This window comes from Tupaia chinensis, unplaced genomic scaffold, assembly GCF_000334495.1.
Source record: "Tupaia chinensis unplaced genomic scaffold, TupChi_1.0 Scaffold000014_1, whole genome shotgun sequence".
Taxonomy (NCBI): Eukaryota; Metazoa; Chordata; class Mammalia; order Scandentia; family Tupaiidae; genus Tupaia; species Tupaia belangeri.
In genome coordinates this window covers 2,474,224-2,501,951 of record NW_006159444.1, presented here as the reverse complement: position 1 = coordinate 2,501,951, position 27,728 = coordinate 2,474,224, and the positions used below count along the sequence as shown (strand labels likewise).

Sequence of the window (27,728 nt, the reverse complement as noted above, 5' to 3'; positions counted from 1 at the left end):
GCTCCAATGCTAGAGTCATGCACTTATTTTCTCTCCATACTCAGGCTGGCATCATGGTGCAGCAGTAATGCACTGGTCGAGAGAAGCCAGATCCCACTTCAGTACAATTCCCTAGCCTGGTTAGTCTGAAACACAACAGACATAAGCGTAAGTGCTAAAGATCCAGCACTCTAGAAAGACAGGAGAAGGTTGACTGTGGCATGATCACACCCTTAGAGTGTGCTCATCTTGCTCTTATGTGGACATACATGTATTTTATCATGAATAATGTTTTTGGGGGATCAAAAGGCACATGCACTCACGAGAGAGAGAGAGGGGGAGAAAGCACCCCCAATAGGGTGTGATCACACAGAAATCCTTTTTCCTCCATTTCTCCATCCTGTCAGGATTTTGACCATACAGGCACATGGTTCCAGTGTGTTTTCAAGCTACCAGGGCCAAGATTCGGACTGTGGTCAGTCATGTGGGATCTAGCACCCAATGTATAGCATTTAACTGCTGTGCTATCTATGGGGCTTAAATAAAAAGAATAAAAATAATAAATAAAAATGTAACTCAATACTCTTTGATTGTATTATTGCTTTTATTGTATTACTAATTTTATTACCTAGTCTATTAGGTAATTTTTTATTTTATTTTCTTTTGTTATTATTACATCTTGTGGCAATAATTTTATGAGTAATTTTAGGTTGAATCCATTGCTCAACTATCTGAAAAGTAGTTTTACATTCTCAAAACAAATATTCCATTTGTTTTTTAAAATTTATTCCTCTAAATATAGGAGTGCCTCAGATTAGGTGAAACATTTAAATTAGAGATAAAATTTCTATATCTGCTGTCATCCTAGGAAAACAAAAAAACATGGACACACACACACAAACACATTTAGGTGAGTTTTTCTTCTAAAGTATATTCATGGGGCAGAGATTGAATGAAAAAAGTAATGGAGCTGAGGGACTGAAAAATTACCTAAACTCAAGGATACAGATCCAAAGCATTCTGACAAATATGTCAGCAATGGCCCCATAATCTAATCTGCAACCATGTGGAGTCATGATGGCATCAGACGAGCACAAAATATAGAAATGGAATATTCAGGAAGATGAAAGGGTAAGAGTGGGAGGCATTTTAGATAAAGAGAAATGTGGAAAGAAAAAGTTACCCTATCTCAATTTCACAAGGCAGATAATGACCATTTAGAGCAAAAATAATGCCCTTGCCTGTTTAAGATGCTCTCTGAATGCCTTTGAACACTTTCTATTTGCCTTCAGGTCACTTAATCTTGATGAAACAAGTCTTAACCTCAATTTTCTTATCAGTAAATTTGAAAAAAATCTCTACATCATAAGATAGTTGATAAATTAACTGATATCAATCACATAGAATGCTTAGCATAGTATGTAGTACTTTCCCTTCTATTATAATCTAGTGTGATCTATAATTATTTATGTAACACTGCCCAAATCAACAGATATACCATGTTAATAGATAACCTCACTCAAAGCTTTAAAGATGGTACATTCTGTCAAATTATTATAAACATTCAATGAAATTTTAATCAAAATACAAATATATTATTTAATAAAACTTGAAAGTCTAATTCAGAAGGTTACCTAGAAAACAGTGCCAATGAGAATAGTTCTCTATGGAATATCAAAGCACATTGTAAAGGTAAACTCTAACTATTGCATTGACTAAATTAGTCAACAAGAGATCAGTTCAATAAGATAAAGACTTTAGAAGCAAGCCTACATATATAGAAATTTTGATATTCTAAATGTGGAAATACAAATCAATGAAGCAAGAATATATTAAATAACATTGGACAATTTCTTATGAAGTCACTCTAAAACATTTCTGAGAATAATTAATACACAGGGGAAAATATTTACAATATCTATAATAAAATGTGACTATTACAGTATATGCAGTATTTGAGTACCTTCCCTCCACCCCTGGCATTCTAGGGTGAGTCACCATCATCTCTCTTCCTAACTAACCAGCCTATTTTCACCAGTGCTCCCAAATGCCTGTCCTTTACCTAGAAGTCAGAACAATTTTTTCAAAGCATAAATCAGGTTACAGCGCTCCTCCCCACAAAACCCTTTAGAAATTTTCTCTCCCCTTCAGAGCAGAACCCAGATGCTTACAGAGGCTCTGCATGATTAGATGCTTGGCATCTCTTCTCTTGGCTTCTATTCTAGACACCCTATCTTCCTTTGCTGGCCTTTGATCACATTGAGTATTGTCTGACTGCAAGGTCTTTGCTGTTGGTATACTTTTTGCCAAGAAGAAGCCTCCACAGAAATGAATTTGGTCCATCCTCTACTCACCATAGATTTTTCACTCAAATGTCAACTTATTAGAAAGAAATTCTATCATTTACTAGTGTAAAATAAGACACCCTACTCCTATGACTCTACCTGAACTCAGACTCTACCTCACCCTACTTCTTGTCAAAAAGTCAAGACACTTGTAACTGCTGAATATATCATATTTTTATGTGCTATAGCCTATTGTTTTCCTACCAGTCTTTTCCCTGTAAACTCTACAAGGGTATTTCTTTTACCTTAGCTTGTTTTCCCTTCCATATATATAACACATACATATATATAACACATACACACATTATATACACATATATATTCAAGATTTTTATGAAAAAATAATAAATTACTGAACTTTATGTAAAATCTTTTAAAAATGGAGAAAGGTAGAAACCAATTTTACGAACTGGAAGATTCTAAGTTGTAACCATTTCTATTTTCCCCAGATTAAATCTAAGACTCTAATTCAATCCATCCTAGGAGGGAGAGTCCTCAAAAAGTATATGGAAATGTGTATAATTTAAAAAATTAACTCAAACTTTAATTTCATCTTTCCAGCTTTTTGAAGTACCCTCATTTGTATGTATGTCTGTGTGCATGTGTAACTTCACTAGGTGGTTCTAAAATGTATACAAAGGTTAAAACAGTTACGAATCTTGGTGGGTTCTTTTGGAGAGGTTTTTGCTATAGGACGTGTGCACTCACCAGAAAGGCAAAGAGATACAGAGAGACAGAAAGCACGAAATCACCTCCCAGCAGGGATGGCCATGCCACAATCCCTCCTCCTCCATTCTCCTCACGGGATCTTGGGCATGCACACACACGCACCTGGCATGAGTTTAAGCCACCAGGTCAGGGACTTGAACCACAGTCAACCACATGGGAGACCAGCGACATAGCCATTATGCCAACTGCTGGTCCCAGTCACGAATACCTTAAACAAAATTTAAAAAGGGAACCAGCAGTTAGCGTAATGGCTATGTCGCTGGACTCCCACGTAGTCGACCACGGTTCATGTCCCGGACCCGGTGGCTTAAAACTCACGCCGGGCGCGTGTGCGTGCGTGCCCAAGGTCCCGAGAGGAGAATGGAGGAGAAGGGATTGCGGCGTGACCATCCCCCCGGGGGGTGATTTCTCGCTTTCTGTCTCTATGTCTCTCTCTGTCTGTCTGGCGAGCGCACGCGCCCTACAGTGAAAATCTCTCAAAAAAAAAAAATTTAAAAAGAAAAAAGTAGGAAGATATGCCTTATCAGCTATAAAGAATATTTTTTAAAAGCATGAGCAAGGGTAGAAATGTAGACAGATGGACAGAAAGTAGTATAATAATAAAAAAGTCAGGATATACAAGAAAGGTAATACTGAAGATTCATGCAGACAAAGGAGAGAAAGATGGAGCTTATATAAAAGATACCAGGAAAATTACCAAGCACATGAAAGAAGATGATACTGAGCTCTGCTCACAGTACAGTAAAAGCTATCCCAAATAAACTAAAGTTCACAGAATGTGGAAGAATATATTCACGGTATCACTGTACAGATGAATTTTAAATGAAGAAAAAATACATTAACCACTAAGGAAAAGATTAACAAATTTAGCCACATTTAAACTGATCTCTGTTCATGAAGACATACCATTAAAAAAAGAGAAGTCAAAAAGTAGAACAGATACTTACAATACATATAACTAACAACAAAAGAGTAGCTAGAATGTATATACTTCAACACATTCATTGGAAAAGCAAAAACAATCCAAACAAAAACAAGGGTAAAAAGTGAAAATAAATACATAAAAATGTGCTAATTGATAGTCAAAATTACAAATTTCTAGAGAGATGTATTCTTGTGAAATTAATTTACAAAATAATTTGTCATTTCTCTAGTAAAGTTCGAGTAAGCACACCAGGTACATCCCTCTGGAGAAATACAGGCATACGGGGACCAACATGCATACAAATTTCTATTAAGGAAATTAAAAGACAAGCTACAAACTAGGAGAAAATATCTGTGAAACACATGCGCAATAAAGGAGTTGTATCCAAAATATTCAAAGAATTCAACAATAAGAAACAAACAAATGAAATTTTTAAAATGAGCCAAAGATCTCAACACATACTTCACCAAAGAAAATATACAGACAGTAAATAAACTATATATATAAAGATGCTCAACGTCATATGTCACTCCCTAATTTCAAATTCAAACAAGATACCACTACCCACCTACCGCAAGTTGAATAGGCAAAACACTGACAACATCAAAAGCTTGCAGAGATGTGAAACAAGAGGAATTGTCATCACTGCTGGTGAGAATGGAATGTACAGTCATTTTTGAAGACAGTTTGACATTTTCAAAGCCATATATAGTCTTACCATACAATCTAGCAATGTGCTCTTAGGCATTTACCAAAAGAGTTGAAACATATCCATACCAAAACCTGTACAAATGTATATAGCAGCTCTATTCATAATTTTCAAATGTGGAAAAAATTAAGATGTCTTTCGATAAATGAGTGGATAATATATTGTGGTATATTTACATAATAGAATATTTTTCAGTGTTTTTTTTAAATAACTTATCAAGCCACCACAAAAAGAAATTTAAATACATATTATTACATAAAATAAGCCATTTTGAAAGGGAGACATACTATATGATTTCAACTATGTTATAACCTGGAAAAGGTAAAACTAACAAGCTTGGAATATGGTCTGTGGTTGTCAGGTGGTTGGGGAAAGAATGGCAGAGAAGAATAGATGGAGAACACGGGATTTGTGCAACAGTGATACTATTCCATATAATACTACAACAGTGGACACATGACATTATGCACTTGTCAAAACCCACTGAACAGGGAACCAGCAGTTAGCGTAATGGCTATGTCGTTGGACTCCCACGTAGTCGACCGCAGTTCGCGTCCCGGACCCGGTGGCTTAAAACTCAAGCTGGGCGCGTGTGCGTGCATGCCCAAGATCCCAAGAGGAGAATGGAGGAGAAGGGATTGCGGCGTGACCATCCCCCCGGGGGGTGATTTCTCGCTTTCTGTCTCTATGTTTCTCTCTGTCTGTCTGGCGAGCGTACACGCCCTATAGCGAAAAATAAATAAATAAAAAAAAACCTCTCCCAAAAAAAAAAAAAAAAACCCACTGAACAAATTACACCAAGAGCAATCCTAATGTAAACTATGGACTTCAGTTAATAATGATGTATCAATATTGTTGCCAATTATAACAAGTCAACAACACTAATGCAAGATGTTAGTAACAGGAAAATTTTGTGTTGTAAGAAGGGATATGTAGACACTCTATGCTCAATTTTTCTGTAAATCTAAACTGGCTGTCAAAAATTTTTAAGTGTGTATATGTGTGTGTGTGTGGGTGTGTATGTGTGTGTGTGGGTGGGTGTATGTGTGTTTATCCACAGCAGCATTTTACATAAGATCCCAAAGCTGAGAAAAATGAGCATCCATCAACAGTAGGTAAATGTCTTGTGGTATATCAAGTGTAACAGCACAGTGTTATAAAACATTAAACATGAACTAATTCCCACTAAATCCCACTTCACAAAAGGCTCAAAAAATGCTGGTTAATTTCTATTTATTGACCTGAATGGTGGCTACATGGAAATATATATGAGAAGTCTTCAAAAGGTTCATGGAAAGTGTTTATTATAAAAGAAAAAAACTATGCATTGATTACAAAAATATTTTGTACTGAAATAAACTCATACTTTAATTCCATTTTCCATAAACTTTTAAAGATTCTTTGTTACATACACACACACCCACACCCACACCCACACACACACACACACACAAATAATATAGCTTATATATATGTACATATGTTTATGTATGTATGTATGTGTGTGTGTTAGCCGACCACAGTTTGAGTCCTGGACCTAGTGACTTAAACTCACGCCGGATGCATGTGCGTGCATGCCCAAGATCCTGAGAGGAGAATGGAGGAGAAGGGATTGAGGTGTGGCCATGCCCCGTGGGGGGTGACTTCTCACTTTCTGTCTTTGTGTCTCTTTCTTTCTGAAGAGTGCATGCACCCTATAGCAAAAACCTCTCCAAAAACAAAGAAATGCTAAAACATATAAATATAAAAGGAATCATGAAATTAATTAGAAAATCAAGCATTTAATCAAAAGCAAGGAGAAGCTATTTAAAAATGAAAATAATGATCATTCTAATAATAACTTTCAAAACTATCTGCGACATGGGACCAGCAATTAGTGTAATGGCTATGTCGCTGGACTCCCACGTAGTTGACCGTGGTTCGCGTCCCGGACCCGGTGGCTTAAAACTCATGCCAGGCGCATGTGCGTGTGTGCCCAAGATCCCAAGAGGAGAATGGAGGAGAAGGGATCACAGCATGGCCATCCCCCCTGGGGGGTGATTTCTCACTTTCTGTCTCTCTGTCTCTCTCTTTCTATCTGGCGAGTGCACGTGCCCTATAGCAAAAACCTCTAAAAAAACTGTCTAGGTCCACCAGCCACATGGTAACCACAATAATAATACCAACCTTATGTCAATTATATATAAATCAGAAATTATTAAACAAATAAGCAAATAAAAAAAAATCTGCCTCACTGTCATACCAACAAGAGTAGCACATCATGTTGGCTCCAAGTTGCATCCATTTAGAAATTACTCTACTTGGGGCCAGCAGTTGGCATAATGGCTATGTCACTGGACTCCCATGTAGTCGACTGCAGTTCGAGTCCCAAACCAGGTGGCTTAAATTCATGCTAGGTGCATGTGCGTGCATGCCCAAGATTCTGAGAGGAGAATGGAGAAGAAGGGATTGCGACGTGGCCATGCCCCCTGTGGGGAGATTTCTCACTTCCTGTCTCTCTGTCTCTCTCTGTCTTTCTGGTGAGCATACGCACCCTATAGCAAAAACCTCTCAAAAAAGAAAGAAAGAAAGAAATGACTCTACTATCACATATGAAAATATTTTAAAATTTTTTCTTCCAATGCTGTTTCCATGGTCTACACAAAAGAATATTCTTCATTGCTAAAAAATGCAATTCTGGCAGTATGCCATTAAAGGAATGTCTAACGTGACAGACTTCAAAGATCTACTTTTGTCATGACAGACATAGTTTCGAGATGAAATAAATGTAGTATTTAGAGCAATAATTCTGTGGCTATGATCAGTAATCTACCTAGTACCTTAGCCACTCTAAGGAGATCATGTTTAACACTCATCTCAACTTTTAAAACTGATTTATGAAGAATCTTTACCTCTGAATTTACTTTGTTCTGAAGACAAGAATCCTCTTTGACCTTATTTATATTTTCTCTCTTCTGAATACTATCCATCTGTAGTTAGGGTTGCCAGCTCCTTAACTTTTCTTCCAAACTGTCATTGCAACTCTGAGCTACATACCTCTAAAGCTTAAACTCAGTCATTGCCATGTTCAAACCCCTTACCCCAGTGGTTCCCCATCACCTTCTACTCCTAGCTCCCAGTCTCAGAGAAGTTATAGAATGATTTAAAAAAGAGAGAGAGAGAGAGAAGTGGCTGAGTACTACAAATGACTATTTACACTTATTTGCAGGTCATCTAGCCACCATTATTTCATGACAATTTGTAAGATTTTTTTTTCCAAGACAAGGCTTTGCCATGTCCTAATTCTCCTACCTCAGCCTCCCAACTGGGAGGACAGGTGCATGCCACCACACCTGGTTCTATTTTAGACATGGTCTCATTGCATTGTCCAGGCCTCAAGCTCATAGATTCTGTGTGGTCCCAGCCTGCAAAGCAGTGTCTAAACAGCATAGTCTTTAGCCACTTGGTATGAAAGCAGGCCCAGCTGCAGTGGTGCACAGGAGCACAACACTCTACAATAGGGTAAGCCATATGGAAGATAAGGGTTCATAGGCCTGTGATCCTAGATGGCTACAAGGCTGATGGAGCAGGAGTTGGGAGAGATCATGACCAGAGTGTGAGACCCTGTTGAAAGGGATTCTTGGGACCAGCAGTTAGCGTAATGGCTATGTCACTGGACTCCCATGTAGTCAACCACGGTTTGCATCCCTGACCCAGTGGCTTAAAAAACTCACGCTGGGCGCGTGTGCACGCGTACCCAAGATCCCTCGAGGAGAATGGAGGAGAAGGGATTGCGGCGTGGCCATCCCCCCCCGGGCGGGGGGGGTAGCTCTCGCTTTCTGTCTCTCTGTCTCTCTCTGTCTGTCTGGCGAATGCAAGCGCCCTATAGCGAAAAACCTCTCCAAAAAGAAAGAAAGAAAGAAAGTGATTCTCTATGGCTACTCTGTTTAAAAATGACTATCCAGTATCTACTGAAAGTCAGTAATGCCCAATCCAGTGTTCTATACCATCCAAACTGCCTTGCATCCCCCTTTCCCATGGCATGCTCCTTTTGCACAAATCCTCCCATTAAATGTGATCTTCCATATCTTGAGTCCCTGGTCTCTCTTAGATCTCTGGAGTACCTCTTCATCTCTCTGGTGACACCTATTGTATTCTGCTTTCTTTTGTTAAATGTGTCTTATTCCTCCCACTTGCTGCATTAGCTGTTAAAGTTTTTCAGATCAGAAATTTCACCTTGCTCATCTCTGTATCCATTTTAATACAAAGTATAAAAGTACACACTAGGTACTCAAATAATAATAATAATAATGCTAAATTGAATTGAGTTTGGTATTGGACTTATTTTTTAATTACCCGCCTGTTTCTCAGAGAGGAATGCCATTTAATTCCTATAGTTACACTCAGAGCAGCTAGCTAAAACACTATATTGTCTGTACTGTTCACATCCATAATCATACACAATTTTTGCTAATACTTATTAATGCCTCAAATCTGGCTCATTATGTCACTTTGCTAAGTGAGGTACCACACATGCTTCTAGAATTCTTACCTCTTCGTTAGCAGCGCTTTTCATTTAGCTTATCATCTGCATAGTTCCCAGATCATTCGGGCCATACTTGTACTTGACAGTTTATTTGCTTCACTTGGGTATTAGTCCTGTTAGTTAACAAGCAGCTTTTCAGAACCCAGGGTATGGTTACACTATTCACTGAGTAACTCAAGTGCCATCACCTCCACGCGTCAGCAGGTAGCCCATGAGGTACGTTTGCATAGAGCTGCACCACGTGACTTATCATAACATAAATGTAAGTCATGAGCCAAAAGCCTTCACAAAAGAAAGGAAGAGTACAGAGTAAAACTGAGCTGAAATGAACCTAATCCCATCACCTCATTTCCCTCTATGCTTGGTAGAAAGGCACAGTGAAAATTCTGTAGAGCTACAAAACTCTTAAACTCCCAGTGTAGGAAGGCAGCAACAGGATGCAATTAACACTCTGCCTTTTTTTTTAATAGCAACACCACGAAGAGAAACGTCTAAAAGGATATTTAAATTCAGTATAAAATTCTAGCAAGCACAATTTTAATTGCATACCAACAGCAAAATATTTCTTTCATTGTCTAAACAAAAGGAAGGCTATAATACAAGCTGTCTTCTTTCTATAGGACTCCGCTATTAACCTTTAAGAATCTTTTCTAGGCTAAAAACTCTTTCTCTAGCAAATGCATTTGAGACTGGGACTTAATCTTCTAAAATCCTAGCTCCTGTCTTGAACAATATCAAAACTTCAATCTCTGACATAAAAGCACTCTGAGCAATATTTCAAACAGAAGAATTGCAGAGCTTCTTTTTTCTATTGGCAAAGACAGTAATTTTTAGAAGTCACAAAAATAAAAACATACCTTCTCCAACACACACACACACACACACACACACACAGAGAGAGAGAGATAAAAAATGCACAATACGCAGTCTGATTACTCAACAGCAAGTCATCAGAAACGCAAGCAAAGATTGGGTTCCTGTTTCCATAGAGATGACTTTATGTGGTTCAGTTCTTCTGGGAATTTAACCAAACCCCCAGCAGGAGAAAATCATCAGCAAAAATTTTGTAACATATGGCTACTGACAACAAATCAGTGAGGGAAAAATACTTTCGTTTCACTTCCTTTCTACCAGGAGGAATACCTTCACATCAAGCTGTTCGAATATGCATACTGATTTTGTTGGTCATTCTGCCCAAAACTCAGCACTAAATAATGCCAGATTTCTTCATGCTTAGATTAGAAGAGCTGTTGGTACCCAGCCAGGCACTGCAGCTCGTGCATCCCCAGAATGTCATTTAGTCAAGGACAAAGATCGCATGCATCCTCCCATGATTCTAAGCTTATTGGTCCTGAAGGGAAACTCTCTATCTGCAGGGTTTTCCTGCAGGGAAGACAACAAATGGAATTTTTTTTTCTATTAAGCTTTTGAAGTTATGCGCATCTTGAGAGGGGATGGTGCATGTGTGTACATGCACGCTTTCCTGAACCTTTTTTAGTTCTATTTATGATTTTTTTAAAATTTTATTTGATCTTCATTTATTTATTTATTTTCATTTGACCAGAGAGAGGGGGAGAGAGAGAAAGTGAGAAAGCAAACCACCAGGTCTGGGACTCGAACCACGGTCAACCATGTGGGAGTCCAGCACCCCCAACCACCATTCCACCTGCCAGCCTCAGTTCTCTTTATGACTAATAGAAGAGTTTTGGGGACCACGTTCAAGTCCAGCCTGATAGTTTGAAAAATATACCAGGCACCTGTACATGTGCACGCAAAATCCCTAGAGGAGGATGGGGAAGGGACTATCACCTCATCATCCAGCTTGGGGGTGCTTTCTCACTTTTTCTCTTCTCCATCTCTCTCTCTCTCTCTCTCTCTCTCAACTCTCTCTCTCTCTCTCTCTCTCTCTCTCTCTCTCTCTTTTTCTGGTGAGCAAACATGTCATCTAGCAAATTTTAAAAAGCGTGTTTGGCAGAAAAATAATAGCAGTAGCTTTTATTTTTTCTATAGCTTCTGTGGTTCCATCAATCCTGTAAGTGGAGAGGTCTTCTAAGTATAGATCAAATGTCATCAAGTCCAGATACTTAACTTCTCTCTTTGGCATATCTTCACAAGAACAAAAATTACTATCAATAGGTAATCAATATTGAATGAAAATATTTGCCTCATAATAAGTAAACACCCCCAGTGAGAAAATGTACTACTTTCCACAGAGTCCATTCTCCTTTGAATAGCTCCCACATTTAAAAGAAATTTCTTATGTTGAACCTAAATCTATCTCCTTTTTACTCGCACAACTGACCTCAATTTTGTACTTCTGAGAACAAACAATTAAGCCCAATATTTCATCCACGCTATAAGAATTTGCAGACCTGAGGCCAGCTGGAGTCTACTCTTCCCACTCCTCACGTCCAGTCTTTACCCTGTATATTCCTCAAAGGCATTGTTTACTTTATCCTCCTTATCCCACTTTTCACTTCTTTTTTTTCAGTGGATGAGTTATGTTTCTTGTTCCAATAAGTAGAAATAAATTCAAAGCTATTGTTTCCTATAAATCAAAGACAGTTAACAGCACCAAGGGCATTTCACTACTCTTATTAAAATTGGGGCCTCTAGGGAACCAGCAGTTAGAGTAATGGCTATGTCGCTGGACTCCCACGTAGTCGACCGTGGTTCGTGTCCCGGACCTGGTGGCTTAAAACTCACACCGGGCGCATGTGCGTGCGTGCCCAAGATACCGAGAGGAGAATGGAGGAGAAGGGATGGTGGCGTGACCATCCCCCCTAGGGGGTGATTTCTCGCTTTCTGTCTCTGTGTCTCTCTCTGTCTGTCTGGCAAGCACACGCGCCCTACAGTGAAAATCTCTCCAATTAAATAAATAAACATAAAAATTGGGGCCTCTATAGGTAAAACATACTTAACTTTTCTAAAGGGAAGGCTTCTGACACAGTGTAGGGTCCTGTTACTTTGAAAATAACTGCCTTAGACTGGTTGAACTTTTCTGTTTTTAGAATGCCATCTTAATTTAAAGGGTTACTCTTTCACTTTATTTTTATTTTAATTTATTTTATACATTTAATCACTATACATCACTTAGCTTGAAAGTTGAATTTACCCAACATGAATACACTTCACACCAGTCCAGTTTAGGATACAAAACATATTATCATCAACAGATAATAATGCATGTCTGTGTCCCATAAATGTCATGCCTGTCTATTTTTCTCCTTAATTTCTTTCCTCATACTCTCCCCCTTCTTCCGCCCTCTTCCCACTTTGTCTCCAGTATCTATAACCATTTTCAATGCATCTACATCCTCTAATCTTTCAATTTCCGCCACAGAGTGCAGACAGTTGGTAGATACTAAGTAGAGACATACAATGTCTGTCTTTCATGACCTGATTTGCCTCACTCAGCAGCAAATTTTCCATATTCATCCACTTTCTATCAAATACCAGGGTCTTATTGTTTCTTATGGCTGAGTAGTATTCCATAGAGTATATGTGCCACACTTTTCCAATCCATTCATCTGTTTGTGGACATTTGGGCTGATTCCACGTCTTAGTAATTGTGAATAATGCCTTGGTAATCATAGCTGTGCAAGCACTTTTCTGACTGAGAGTTCTCCTCTCCTTTGGAAACACCAAGGAGTGGGATTGCTGGATCATATGGTAGTTCTTTTTGTAGGTCTTTGAGGAACTTCCATATTGTTCGCCATAATGGCTGGGCCAATTTTCATTCCCACCAGCAGTATAGGAGAGTTCCTCTTTCACCACATCCCTGCCAGCACTTAGGATTTTTGTTTTTGTTTTTGTTTTAATCTCCCATTTATCCACTTCTATTGAGTAGTCAGAAAAGTCATGATGTATTTTTTATGTTTCTGTATGCAAAAATGCATCATAACTTTTCTGACAACCCAATATAATCAAGTAAGTTTATCAATTTCTTCATTCACGCCAGTGTTTCTAATTGATAGTTGGCCTGAATTAGGGGTATCACGTGACAATGCCGTCACAGATCAAGCAGCTAACTATGTAACACATCTTCAGGTGACGCCTTGGGGAGTGGTAAAATATTACACATGTGCACACACACACACACACACACACCATGGTTTATAGTTGTGATCCGTGGCCCAAATCAGAATACTGACACCAAAAATTTAACCAGTAGAGTACATCTGTAAAATTTAAGAACTTAAAGAAACATTGCTGAATTAGTCCAGAAAGTACAGAAAAGCACTCATCTATGCCATGAGGCACCTCTGGCTGGTCATTATGGGAATTTGCAAAGTCAACATTCTCTCAATAATACACAAAAAAACCCTTCAAAAAAATGAATTCATCATTCTCTCATTTCTCAGTATCAGCCTGTTTTACACCAGAATGAATAAAGCACAATCAGAAAAGATATATCATGATTAAATAGTAATAAAAAAGTTAGTCATGAATAAAAGATAAGAGCCAATTATTGCAAGGTTAAAAAAAAAACCTCACATTATTAATTTCTACACACCATTAACTTTTCCTTTGTTAAGACTGAATGTTATTCAAAGGTGTAAGTGGTGTTCTACCTTATATTATAAAAGTTCTAATGCTGCCCTCCAAAGGACATGCAATTAGTCTGTTTCCTTTGACCACCCAGCACACTCAGGAGCAAGCTGTCTAGAAACCAGACATTGTCTGTGGGCATGACCAGAGAAGGTGGCAGCTCCAAGTTTTTTTGAAACCATTGAGGTGATGTGATGAATGACGGACTACAGAACCTTGATTCAACCATCACACGCTCCAGAACATACACTACGGGAGCACAATAAAGAAGAAGGGTTTTCCTGAACTTGATGGAAAAGGATCCTTATTTCATGGTCACATCCCACAGTTTTAAAGCATTTGGTTAGTGATGCTCAAAGCACACAATTAGTGTGTTAGTAGGCAGAGCTGTCCACATGCAAACTAAACTCTTCTGCAAAAGCGGCAGTGGGGCTTAACCCCAATGGAGGGCTTAAGTATTAACCAGCATTCTTTTTTTTATTTAAATATTTTCTTGCTACAGGTTGTGTGTGCTCACTAGAGAGAGAACAAGAGAGACAGTAAAAGGGAAAGTGAGAAATCACCCCCAGGGGTAGATGGCCATGCTGCAATCCATTCTGCTCCTGGGATTTTGGACACATGTGCACATGTGCCAGCATGATTTTCCAGCCACCAGGTTTGGGACTTGAACCATGATCAGCCATGTGGGAGTGCAGCACCTTAACCACTATGGCACCTGCTGGCCCCTTGAATCACCATCCTTGAGTTTAAATATTCTTATGACAAGTTAATATTAAGATATCATATACACACAAATATTCATTCTCTAAAGAAAGTAAATAATTTCTTGGTTTACCTCTGTCTGTTGTCTTTGAACCGTGAGGTTTATCTGGGACAGTAAGATGATCTTGGTTGCTGCTCAAGGAAGAAGTGTCATCGCTAGATAAAGAGTTCAAAAATCCACTTTCTGAGGAGACAAAGTTGTTTTCTGGGGCCTTGCAACTGTTCACCTCTGAAGGTGTGAGTGAATGGACCTGCACCATCAACGACATAGATTGTCCCACATCTTCAGCAGCGGATGAACTGTTAACTATGTGGATCCAGGACTGTCTTTCTTTAGGTTCAGAGGAAGAACAACCGCTGGGTGCCTTCATTGCGTTTTCCAGGGAAGACAAAGAACTTGATGCTTCGCTCAGTTTGGGTGAGGACGAAGAAGCCTGCTGTGCAACCTATTTTTCACAAATAACACCAAGAAAAAGTAAAAAGAAGTCATGATTAAACCAGCATGCTCTACTTTTCATTTTCAAGAAAGGCACCCCAGTGTTGTTTCAAAAACTGACTAATCATAAGAGTCAAAAGATCGATGTGTGATATGTATCTCTGTATGATGGCCGTTCGAATGCCAGTACTCAAAACTGATTGTGTAACTCTGAAATTTGCTGTTCTAGAATCTGACAACTTTCCATATCATGATTGGCCCTGTTCTTCAATGCTATCCAGAAATTTACAAGATGTCTTTTGGGAATTCCTTAAAATACTGAAGTACACCCCGAGCAAAACAATTTGCAACGTTATTGGATTCACACAGATGGAGCAAACACTCTGGATAAAGGTGATTAAAAGAAAGAAAACAAAAGATGGGCCAGAAAGAAAAACAATCATGTTAAGATGAGTGATGTGGGCAAAGCATGCTTTTAAAACTCTTGAATACTGCTCACAGATTCCTTAGCACTTGGCCAGTATCTCACAACCAGGTTAAGTGAAATAATATTAAGTAATTTATTCTTCAATAATTTAAATGCTTTACTAAAGTTTCAACAGTAAAAACAAGAGTGCATTCGTAGCCTCGTAATTCATTGAAGATAAACCAAAAGCCGCAATACGGACGATGAGAAGTGAGTTGATAATGCAGGAAGTGTTGACTGCAGTTTCTCACTTCCACTCCAAGGGTGAAGGACAAGGCTTGGCAATATTTTCACCAGTACACAGAGAAAATGTCAGTGCAACATCACCAAGGACGCTGTCTTGGGAAGAACTTGATTTATTCTGAGATTTTATGTTTGTTATATCTTAATATTAAAAGTTACACCTTCTTTTGAAAAATGGTGATGATATATACATAAAGCATTTTGTCTTATTGAAATTTTATTGTTTAAATTATTTATGTATAATTTTATTTATTCATTCATTCATTTTAATTTGACCAGAGAGAGACAGAGAAAGAGAGAGAGAAGAAAGTGAGAAAACAAGCCACCAGGTCCAGGACTTAAACTGTGGTCAGCCATGTCTGGAGTTGAATATTATATCCTAGAATTTAATCAGGAAAATTGAACCAGAAAGTACATGAGACTGATAGGTTCATGCACCTACCATTTGAACAGAATCCTAACCTGTTTCCTGGCTTTAAGCAAAGTTCCTTGGCGTTTCTTTGATTTAAGTTAAAACTGGTTTTCTTAGTAGTAATGAGTGAACTCACCATTGAAAGTAGTTAGATTATGTAGGAAATTGTGTGATCAATGCATTGTGGGTGGGAAGGGAATGGTGGACAATTGTGGACACCGGAGGTGGTGTGAGAGGAGGGTGGGAAGGGACATAGGGTCAGAAAGAGGGGTGGAAATAATTCTAGGAACTAGAAATGGAAAATTTTTTATAATGTGCATGATTGAGTCACTATGCAGTGTGTACTGGATGGGAGATCGCATTTTGTGTGCTGTGATGATGCTTAGGGAAGGAATGTAAATTGAGTTACAAAAAAAAAAAAGTTTCAGGAAAAAAAAATATATCTATTCAATAACTGCAGTAGGATATGTACCCCAGCTAGGTGCTACTTTATAGGATGCGTAAAGTCAGACTTGTGTTCATGGAAATGTGTCACCTGTGTTTGCTATGAGGGTATTTGGATTGATTAGGGTCTTTGGTGATTCAATAAAATGTGGGAAGATCATTTGCTGACAATAATATGTTCGTTGATGTGCTTGATTGAGACAATATACAGTGTACTTTGGATGGAAAATCTCATTTTTTATGCTGTAATGATGTACAGTGAATGAATGCAAATAAAGAAATTGAAATAAATAAATAAATAAATAAATAAATAAATAAATAAAATCATTACTGTGAACTTACACCTATATATATATTTTTTTTAAAAAAAGAGTGTCCAGTGCCTTAACAGCCATGCCACCTGCTGGTCCCCAAAGTTTTCTTTTTTCTTATGTTCTATGTAACAAAATTGGGATTTGGCAACTCTATGTTCTTCCTCCATTTTTTTATTTTATTGATCATTAAAATCCAAAAATCTAGTCTGCACTGCTCTCTGGATCTCCTTGTATCTCCAATGGCAGATTAGACAGGGAAGGTGTTTGAAGGCTCAGTTTCAATACTTCACCCTATCAGATGCTGCTATCAATTTCAAACATTCAAAACTTCAAGGAAGCAGCAGGAAGGAGATTGTTGGAAAAAAGCTAAAGGTGATTAAAAGAAAGAAAACAACAATGGACCAGAAAGAAAAACAACTATGGTAAGATGAGTGATGTGGGCAAAACATCACTCAGGGGTCCTCTCCAAAAACCTGAAGACCATTGCAACCAACTAGAAATTGTTGACTTTGTTCTAAATCAATACAGTCCCCAAAATTTTGCAGGTACCAGGATGAGGGGTTTGATGGAAGAGTCAATATTTACTGAATATGTGCCCAATCAGCTACATACTAGACATGAATTGCAAATAATAAATTCCCTTTTCAGTAGCATGACATTAAAACATTTAGTTAAGATAATAACTGATCATGCATATCTCCTCAATAATAAGTTGGCACAGACACGAAAAGTTTCGATTCAGAAATGTATCAAGTAGTTTAGGAGCTGGTTACCTTAAATCATTCAGATCATTTAACAACTAAATGACTAAAAAAATATATAGTTGACTAAATAAAACCTTAGTTACCTTAAGGAGAGAATGCCCCACACCCACACTGTCCAAATAAATTCCAGGAATAGTTTCCTCATTAGCAGGATCTACAAAATAAATATTAACAAAAATACTCTGGCCTGACACGTTCCCCATTGTGAGCTATTTTAGTAAAACTTAGCCTCCATGTGATCAGCTTCCTTTTTTGAAAAGACACCAAGCATGAGCTGTTCCTGTCACTCCTGCTGATCCTACCTTAATTTAATGATAATAAAATGGGCTATTTGAGCAAATGACTGTAAACGAAGTCGCTGCAGCACCTCTATAAAGTCTGTATGTATGTGTGTGTGCCTCAAAGCATTGCTTAAGGGACTAAAAAAAGGCTCGTTCAATTATTTCAGAAATGCCTGTGCAGTGTGTTCTTATTTGTGGTGCTACTCAAATGCAAAGCAAATGCTCTTAATCTAGTCTCTCTAGGTACCATACAACATCTCTAAATGGAGGGGGAAAAAAAACTGAATAAAAATATAAAAAGAAAGGAAAAGATGAAATGAAAAGAACTTGAGAGGAGAGGGGAAAATGAGAAAAAGACTATGTGTATTAGATTAGTGAGCACTTCCATTAGAAGAGAGACTGACAAAATACAAGTCAAAGTGAGGGTGGCCTTCCATTTCAGAGGATTCAATATGGGAATATGCTTTTGATAGTGCAGTGTTAAAGCATGGCTCATTATTTCTAGTTTTATAGCTACCAATCGCCTGTATCAAGGATGGAACTCTCAACCCAGTGCCTTCTGCAAATCATTTGCGTAAATCATTCATGTGATACGCTCATAAATATCCCCAATGCAACTCAAACAAAGGTACAAAGAACTGACATTCTCTCCTCTCTACTCCACCTCTGCTTGGCTAATACCAGTCCACCTTCACTTGTCAATTCAAGTGCCATCTTTTCCAGGAAGCCTTCTCTGATAGCCTTGTAGCCACGTGGCTACCTAAGTGTTATGCTTCTGGACCTACTTCTGTTATACCAGATGGAAGATCATCTTGTCAAGTTATATTTTAATTACTGGTTGATGGCTTTTTTTTCTTGATGAGCTACTTGAGAACAGGTTCTTTGTCACAGTTTTTACACCTCTTTTTTTCACCTGTGCCTAACACATAGTTGGCAAATTAATACCAACAAAGAACAGACTGAGAGATGGCCTATGTGAGGGAAAAGTAGCCCAGAGCAGTTCAGCCTCTTATTGAGGGACACTCTGAAATTCTCCAATGTTGCTATTGGTGATTTATCCTAATCTCAGAACTTAGAGGTTGCTGGTACCAATTACAAGGCAAATAGTCCCCCAAAATATTCTCATATTCTCAAACGAAAGTATTGGGTTATCAGAAAAGTCATGATGTATTTTTCTGTTTTTCTATGCAAAAATGCATGATGACTTTTCTAGCAACCCAATAATAAAGAGACTATGACATGATTAAATTAAAAATAAGACTTTCAATTAAAGAATTTTAAAATAAGAATTTTCCCAGTTTCTAAAGAGGATATTTTTATTTACTAAAGAAGTTTAACTCCAATGTTAGCTTTAAATTATTTTTCTGTGAATTATTTTTAAAACAATTCACAGAAATTTGACATTGTTAAAAAAAAAAAAAAGTTTGGGACCAGCAGTTAGCGTAATGGCTATGTCGCTGGACTCCCACGTGGTTGACTGTGGTTCAAGTCCCAGACCTGGTGGCTTAAACTCACATGGGGCGCGTGTGCGTGCGTGCCCAAGATCCCAACAGGAGAATGGAGGAGAAGGGATTGCGGCATGGCCATCCCACCAGGAGGTGATTTCTCGCTTTCTGTCTCTCTGTCTCTCTCTGTCTGTCTGGCAAGCACATGTGCCCTATTGCAAAAACCTCTCAAAAAAATAAAAAGTTTAAAATGTCTACCAAAAGCCTATAATTAGGAAGAACTGGGTCAGTACATAAATCTTTAAAGTTAAAGTATATGGAAAAAAATATAAGAAAAACTTAAGGCTAAACATAATAAAAATAAATGAGAAAAAAAAGGAAAATACACATCATTCTTTCCTTTTATTGGCCATATAAATAAAAAACAAACCAATAATTGCTAAGTCAAGCAAGTATATTATCATATGTATCCTTTGTATTTTTGTCTTATGCTAGCAGAGCCATTACTTGAAAATTCGGAAGACCTTGTATAGTACAATCCCTCCACTGGCCTTCTGCATGACCTTGTGCAATGACCTGGTCGAAGACCCACTCATCCCTCCAATCCTTAGTATCCGAGTGACTTACAGAAGTCATTGTACCTCCAAGTCCTATTCTGCTAGTTCCTGCCTCCATATTACCACCCTCCCTTCTACAGTCTGTCCTTTGAACAGCAACTAAAGTATTTCTAAAACATAAAACAGATCACAATAATCCTCTGCTGAAAATATTTTAATATCTGCTCATCTCTAGACTTCATTTGACCTGAGAAGGCCCATACAGATTCCTAACTACCCACATCGCCGGCTACATTTTCTTCTCCTCCCATCTCATCTACTCCTTTCCAGTCCCTGTCCTTCTTTCTCTCCCTGAAGCACATCTCCAGTTCTCTCTGTCTAATAAGACCCTCCCTGTGGAGAGAGCTTTGGAAGGCTACTTCCTTCCTACTATTACTTTGACCTCACTTACATATCACTTCTTCAGCAAGGTCTTTCTTGGCAGGAGTTGACAAAGCAATATTCTTTCCATCTCTGCCCCCAGCCACTCCCTAGCAAATTGCCCTACTTTATCTTCTTGATAGCCACTTGAAATAATTTGTATTATAAATTCAAAATTGTTCCTCTTCCTCAGCTTAGAGCTTCAGATGTTCAGAGCAGACACTATCTAGTTCAGCTTAGCATATTTTTATCTGCCAACACTGTTTAGCACATGTTAGATACACAAAAATATTCATTAGCTGTCTGACTGACTCAGATTTATCAAAAAGAGCAATGATATAACATAAAAAGATACCCTTTCTTAAAGTTTGTTTATTTCTTTAATGAGATTGATAGAGAGAAAGACAAGCACCCATCAGAGAATCTCATGCCATGATCTCCCCCAAGCCTTCTGAGCGAGCCAAAATCATAGGTTCATGCCCAGCTTGTATAGTGTCAGCCAGTGGACCAACCCCAGTCTTCCACATAGAGTCAGCTCTGTTTGAACAGTGCATTACTGTTATACCATCGAATAAAAAAATAACATGATACTTTCATAACACACAAACAACTTGCAAATGTTACTTATGGTGGTTATGTTTACTCCTCTAGAACTTAGTTCCTGGTTTTTAAAGCTAATATGGGATTTTTGTGAAAGTCTAATGAAATGATTGTTCTTGAAGTACCAGAAAAGTGTAAATGCTCTCTTTTTAATTCACATGGGGAAATAGGCACAGAGCAAGAAATGTGTGGAGGATATTAATAAAGTCACAATGGTCACCAACTTGCTCATCCGTTTGCCCATTTTTTTCATTGCCAGAGGGTATATGCACTCACCGGGTGTGGAAAAACACCCCCGATGGAGTGAGGTCAGGTTTCAATCTTTTGCCCTCCATTCTTCATTCCCATTAAGATTTTGGGCATACACACACACACACACACACACACACACACACACATCACCTCACATGTTTTTCAAACTCCCAGGACCAGGATTTGTGGATGGCTTTGTGGAATCCAACTCCCTTAATGCTGAGCTATGGGGCTAGTCTTGCCCATTTTTAATAATTCTTTCTATGGTTTACATATAATTATTATACAACTTTATAGGTTATGGTATGGTTTTTCAAAGCATATGTACAGTGTATACTAATCAAATCAAAGACGGTAGACATATCCATCGTCTTCGACATTAAAGATTACATTATGTTGTGCACATTGATAATACTTCTACCAGTTTTTTTTTAATTGTTGATGACATTTTTCCTCTTCTATGGAAACCTATTTCAATTGTCTTCATGCATTTTTCTGTCTGTTCATCATTTTCTTCTGAACCACTTCGTCCATTCTCCTGTGTAGCTTTAAGTATCTAACATTACCCTACTTTTATGCCATTCGACCCTTCAGGTTCCACTACCAAGTGTGGACATTTGGTATAAGTGAAATGGGTATATACAGTATCTGTCTTTCGTATTCTAGTTTATTTCACTAACTGCTCTATCTTCTAGATTTGTCCACTTTGTGTCATATGGCAAGATATCATTGTTCTTTATGGCAGAGTATTGTCTCATTGTGTTTACATGCACAATCTTCAACTATTTATTGGTCGTTGTGCACTTGGGTTGATTCCGTGTCTTAGCTGTTGTGAATGATGCTGCAATTAACATGGATGTACAGATGTTTTGCTGACCAGTGGTTTCCTGTTTTGGGGGTAAATACTGAAGGGTGGAATTACTGAGGTAGCTTCTATTTTTAGATTTTTCAGAAACATCCATCTTGTTTTCCACAATACTACTTTACATTCCTGCCAACAGTGCATGAGGGCTCCCTTTTCTATGCAAACTCACCAGCACTTGTTATTCTCTTTATTTTTTTGGGGGGGGGAGAGGGGGACATTTTTAACCATAGCCATTCTGACCATGGCTAGGTGATATCTCATTAGAGTTGTGATTTGTGTTTCCCTTATGATAAGAGATGTTGAACATTTTTTAAAGATTCGTTTAGTTTGAAATATGTGCTAGGCATCATCATAAATGTTTTTGGTAAGCAAAAAGATATTAACACTGCCACTGGCTTTAAGAATTTAATAATTGCAGAAAGAAGCCAGATGCACAAAATCTGTAGTATAAGGCAGAATATAAGAGTAACACAAAATCTGTAACATAAGGCAGAATGTAAGAGTAACAGGAAAAAAGCACTAAAAAATGGTGCTTTAGGAATATAGGAATATAGAGAGTTCCCATGAAGGAAGGATCATCCTGACGTAGAAGACAAGAGAAACTTTTATGAAGCAGTCTTGAGATATATTTAGATGGTAGAATTGAGGTGGAGGGGAGGAGAGAGTGTTTCCTGCAAGTAGAGAAACTTTATAATTACAGATCAAGAGCAGGAATATCTGAAATGCTTCTGGGGACTAGAAGGTGCTTTCTTAGACTGTTGACAAGTGTGGAAATCAGCACCAAGATCGTGACAGTGGTCTGAAGAAGGCCCTAAGTAGGAAGTTGAAGAGTCAAGAATTAATTTGATAATCAATAAGGATTCACTGGAATGTTCTGTGTGGGTGAGTAAAGAAAAAGAATGAAGGAAAAAATAAGAGAGGCAAGACATTTAGGAGACACAGAAGTGGAGGACTGTCCATGATAATGTGTATGATATTTTCAACTGGACTAGCAAAAGTGTATTCATGCCGGGCAACTCATTTTTTTTCCAAATAATTATTTTATTTCTCTTTGTTTATTTATCTATATATTTTACTTTGACCAGAGAAGGACAGAGTGAGAAAGAGAGAAAGTGGGAAAGCAAGTTGCCAGGTCTTGGACTCAAATCGAGGTCGGCTATGTGAGAGTCCAGTGCTCTTAACCACCATGCCACCTGCCAGCCCAGGTAACTCATTTTACAAGCTATAGTGATGTACAGTGATTGAATGTATAAAATCAATTAAAACAATAATGAAAAAGTACTTTTTTTATTTCTTCTTAAAAAGAAAAAAAAAGAATTGCACTTTATGAGGACCATATTGGTCCTCATTTTTAGAAGGGAGAAGTGAGAAGAAACAGGGAAAGAAAACTAGTGTGTGGTTTCAATAATGAGGGTCTCAATGAGGACAGTGAGAATGTAAGAAGGGGAGAAACTGGGGACAGTCCCCATACTTTATGAGTGATTGCAGGAAGCGCAGGCTGAGAAGATGAACTTTAAAGCAAGAAGCAAAAACATAAATGTGAACTTTAGGAAAGTCTTAAAATCAGTTAAATGTCTAACTGTACTGTTAAAATCATGCATCTTAGGATAAAGGTGATTTTTTTTCTTTCTATTTTTTTCATTGATCATTCTTCATACAACTACTCACTTGCAAGCATTTCTATAGTTTTATATAGCACAGATATTGAAAGATCAAGTAACCTTTACCAGACAACTGTTCAAGGCCATCCTAAGATCAAATTTGCATTTCTAAATTGAATTTTAGAAATTCATTTCTATGTTTAACTTTCAATTTTCTGTGTTTAACTTTCAACTTCCTCCCCAGGCATTGGCCAATGGGCCACACTGCTACAGGATTTATTTTTACTTATTGCTTCTTTGGCTTGTTTTAGCTGATTTCCCCCCCAACATTTGCATTTCAATAAATTGGACTTTTCAAAAGCATTAAAAATTATTGTTTTAAATAATCTGAAACAACAATCTGGATGATCTGCTTGTACATGGGATTATAAATATTTATCTCCTCTTCTCTCATAAGTGGTTCACCTATTGACTGCCTGCCTTCCAGACAGATTCAAAATTCAGCCATTCCATTTCTGACCGACCCCACCTCTAGCCCCTGACTGAATTACCACCCACATAGTAGATTACTGCATACTGGCAGTTTAGTTTTCTCTGCTTCTAGGTCTACCCAGTACCTCTCAGGTCACTTCAAATGGAAATTGACTAAATCACTCCTCTATTCACACCTTCCAGAGGTTCTCTAAGTTACTCTGCCCCATCAGAGTCCTCACCTGGATCAAAGTCCATACATGGTAAGGCCACCACTACATCTGACTTCAGTTCCTCCTACTCTCCTCTAGCTCATCCTATTCCAGCCATATTCACCTCTTTGCATTGCTACATTACAACACCCTAAGGAGACCTGGACTCTGATGGTTCCCTTTGTTGAGAAACTCCCCCAAGTGGTGGCCATTAGGCTAACTCTCACAGTCTTTGAAGATTTTTGCTCAGATATTAATTCTCAGTAGGGCTCATCCATGCTACCTCATTCATTCCTTAACCCAGGCTCTGCCCTCGGCACGCCCTACCTTTCTTACTCATCTTGTTCTACTTCTACTGACATACCAGACGTTTACTAGTTATGCTGGTTGTTTATTATCTGTCTCCCTCAACTAGAAGTTTGGTTCATGAAGAACATGAATTATTAGTTGAGTCACTGATGAATCCCATGTATTTAAAAGAATGGCTCTCAATACTTGTTAAATGAATATAGTATAAGCATATAAGCATAAATCGGGGTATCATACACGCTTTTAAAAAATTAAACTGAAAGGGAAAGTATGTAGAATAGATTTTTAGTGATCATTATAGTTTTTAAATCACTTTGTAACTCACAAAATTATTAGATTTGAAATGCGAATGAAGTTGGCTCCATTTTGACTCATTAGTAAATCTGAATCACAAAGAGTGACTTCTATCCATCATCTTCCAAAGTGAAACTTAGAGACTCCCATCTATCCTGAGCCTGTTTAGTAAGCCTGTCAAAAAATAAATCCCCATTTCTGTTTTTAAGAATACATTAATGTCCTTTCTACTTTCAACCCTATGATTTCTTCTCAAGAAGAAGAAAATGAACAAAAACCTGTTCTTCACTCAAAGAAGATCCTGACATGGTTTTTATTATCTTATAGAATGTTCTTCAGCCCATTGGAAAAATAAGCCCAAATAAGTCTAGTTCTAAAGTTTCACTGTTTTATCTTTATTCTGTAACAATTAGAATAACTGAATTAAACTTTTTCAAGATTTAAAAATTTTATAGATTATTTTTCAGAATAGTATTACTTTGTATTTTTTATCCAATCATCATGAAATAAAAGTTTATTACCCAAAATCTTTTTTAAACAAGAACTTGGAAAAACAATTATTTCTCCTCCTAGGCTTATGTACCTAAGTTATGGCTAGCCTAGACATTCTTTTTAGATACATTCAAAGACTGTTTATCATTATAGCTTGTAAAATGAATTTTCCCAGTGTGAATATGCTGTATATTAGTCCAGTTAAAAGTATTATCATACATATTATCATCAACAATTTTCCATTTTTATGTCCCTTAAATGTTTTGCTTCTTTTTCTCCTTGATTCCCTTCCTCTCCACCTCTCCCATTTCCCACCCCTCTCCAATACTGTCTCTAGTATCCACAGCTGTTCTCCATGCTTTTATATCATTTAATCTTTCAATTTCTGCCATGGAACGTAGACATTTGGTGTATATTAACTGGGGACACACAATGTCTCTCTTGTTTGCTTTGCTTAGCAATAATCTTCCATGTTCATCCACTTTATATCAAATGCCAGGGTCTTGATTTTTATGGCTAAGTAGTATTCCACAGTGTTATCTGCCACACTGCTTCAATCCATTCATCTGTTTGTTAACATTTGGGTTGGTTCCATGTCTTAGCAATTGTGAATAATACTGCAATAAACATGGATGTGCAAGTACTTTTCTCACTGAGTATATTCCTATCCTTTGGATAGACACTCAGGAGTGGAAATGTTGGATCATATGGTTGTTCTATTTGTAAGTCTTTGAGATATTGTTCTCCGCAGTGACTAGACTAATTTACATTCCCACCAACAGTATAGGAGAGTTCCCTTTTCAGCACAGCTTCACCAGCATTTATTATTATTTTTTTCAATCTTAGCCATTCTGACTATGATTAGGTGGTATCCCATTGTGGCTTTGTTTTGCATTTCCCTTATGATAAGGGATATCAAGCATCTTTCATATGCTTTCTGGCTGTTTGTATATCTTCCTGAGAGAATTGTCTGTTCAGTGAGCCTATACCTTGTTGAGCCAAAGAATAATTTGATTCATACTCTGGGTAAAATTTTCTATCACTTTTAAAATTTAACTAAAAATTTGGCTATAAAATGAGTATGCGAGCAGGAGGAACATAGTGTGTTGCTTAGGGAAAAAAAAATTAACGGTTCAACATTTATCTGACTATTGCCAATATATTTCTTTAGAAAATGTTAGCCTCTGTGGCCTGCCAAAATATATTCAACTTTGAACTTTGAAGAAATAACATTTGATTGATGACTCAGAAAATTCCAGAGACTCCTCCTACTTCAGTGACCTAACGTATTGGTCTCATAAACTTCCGTTCATCTAATTGTTTTGAAATAAGCATTCCCTGCATATATACTGTAACATAACATTAGACTGTCATTAAATAATGTAATTGAGCCATGATTCTTCATCCAAGAAGACAATTTCGTTGCTTTTATTTCCACCAAATAGATGTCTAAATGTTTAACAATGCTCTTAATAAGCTATGATGCTCGTTTGCCATTACAAAACTTAAAATAACTTTATTTTACAACTACAGTAAATCACAAAGGAGGTATTTTGGTTGATGTAATGGGAGAGAGAAGGAATTTCAGGAAGAAATGGGGGGAAGACCAATCAAATCTTTATGTGTTACAGGTTAAAAAAGAGTTGAGAGAGGTAGAGGCAGACACTGAGAAGGAAAAACAGAAAAATAGAGAGAAAATAAGCAAAAATATATGATTTTCTAAGTCAACAATGAGAAGTATCCAATAAAAGATGTACTTAGTACAAAGTTGATAACTTTTCGGAAGCAATAAAGGGTATTCTAACAGTGAAGTTAGAAGTTGGGAGATACTTCAAGGTCTGGAGCTATCATTAAGTTTCAATGATATAGAGAAAGTAAAAGCTTTTTCTAAATTTAGAGCTGACTTTATAAGGGGAGAAAGACAACATTAAGGAAGAGCTTTGAATATATTAGGAAAGGAGACATAAGTCTATTTCAAAAACTGGCTTAGATTTTATCATATCCAAAATTTAATTTTATTATATGTTGCTGAATGTTGACTAATTATATTTCATATAAGATTTAATGAACATATCCATTCAATAAATATGTAAAGTGGCCACAATTCTCCACTGATACTGCGTAAGAACAGTAGAGGCCATTATTTAAATGATCAGTTTAGCAACTTAAATCCAGGAACTGGCAAAACACAAATAGAGATTAAAACTTTATTACACAGAATAGAAATTCTGCAAAAGAAGTCTGGTAAGTAAATGAGCGATAGTAACCTGTCAGATCCTACTATTCGGACCTTGGTTAGAGAAGGGTCCCAGCGCAGCGGAAAGA

The 27,728-nt window shown here is 37.5% G+C and overlaps 1 protein-coding gene across 4 annotated transcripts in view; it reads right to left on the bottom strand.

Moving 5' to 3' along the window:
• IPCEF1 (interaction protein for cytohesin exchange factors 1) overlaps positions 1-27,728 on the bottom strand; it is a 208,873-nt gene that overhangs the window by 23,689 nt on the left and 157,456 nt on the right. For all 4 annotated transcript variants that reach the window (XM_027769832.1, XM_006139988.3, XM_027769838.1 and 1 more), the window contains one exon: positions 14,599-14,971. In XM_027769832.1, coding sequence (XP_027625633.1) covers positions 14,599-14,971 — 373 coding nt within the window. The remainder of the gene's footprint in view (positions 1-14,598; positions 14,972-27,728) is intronic.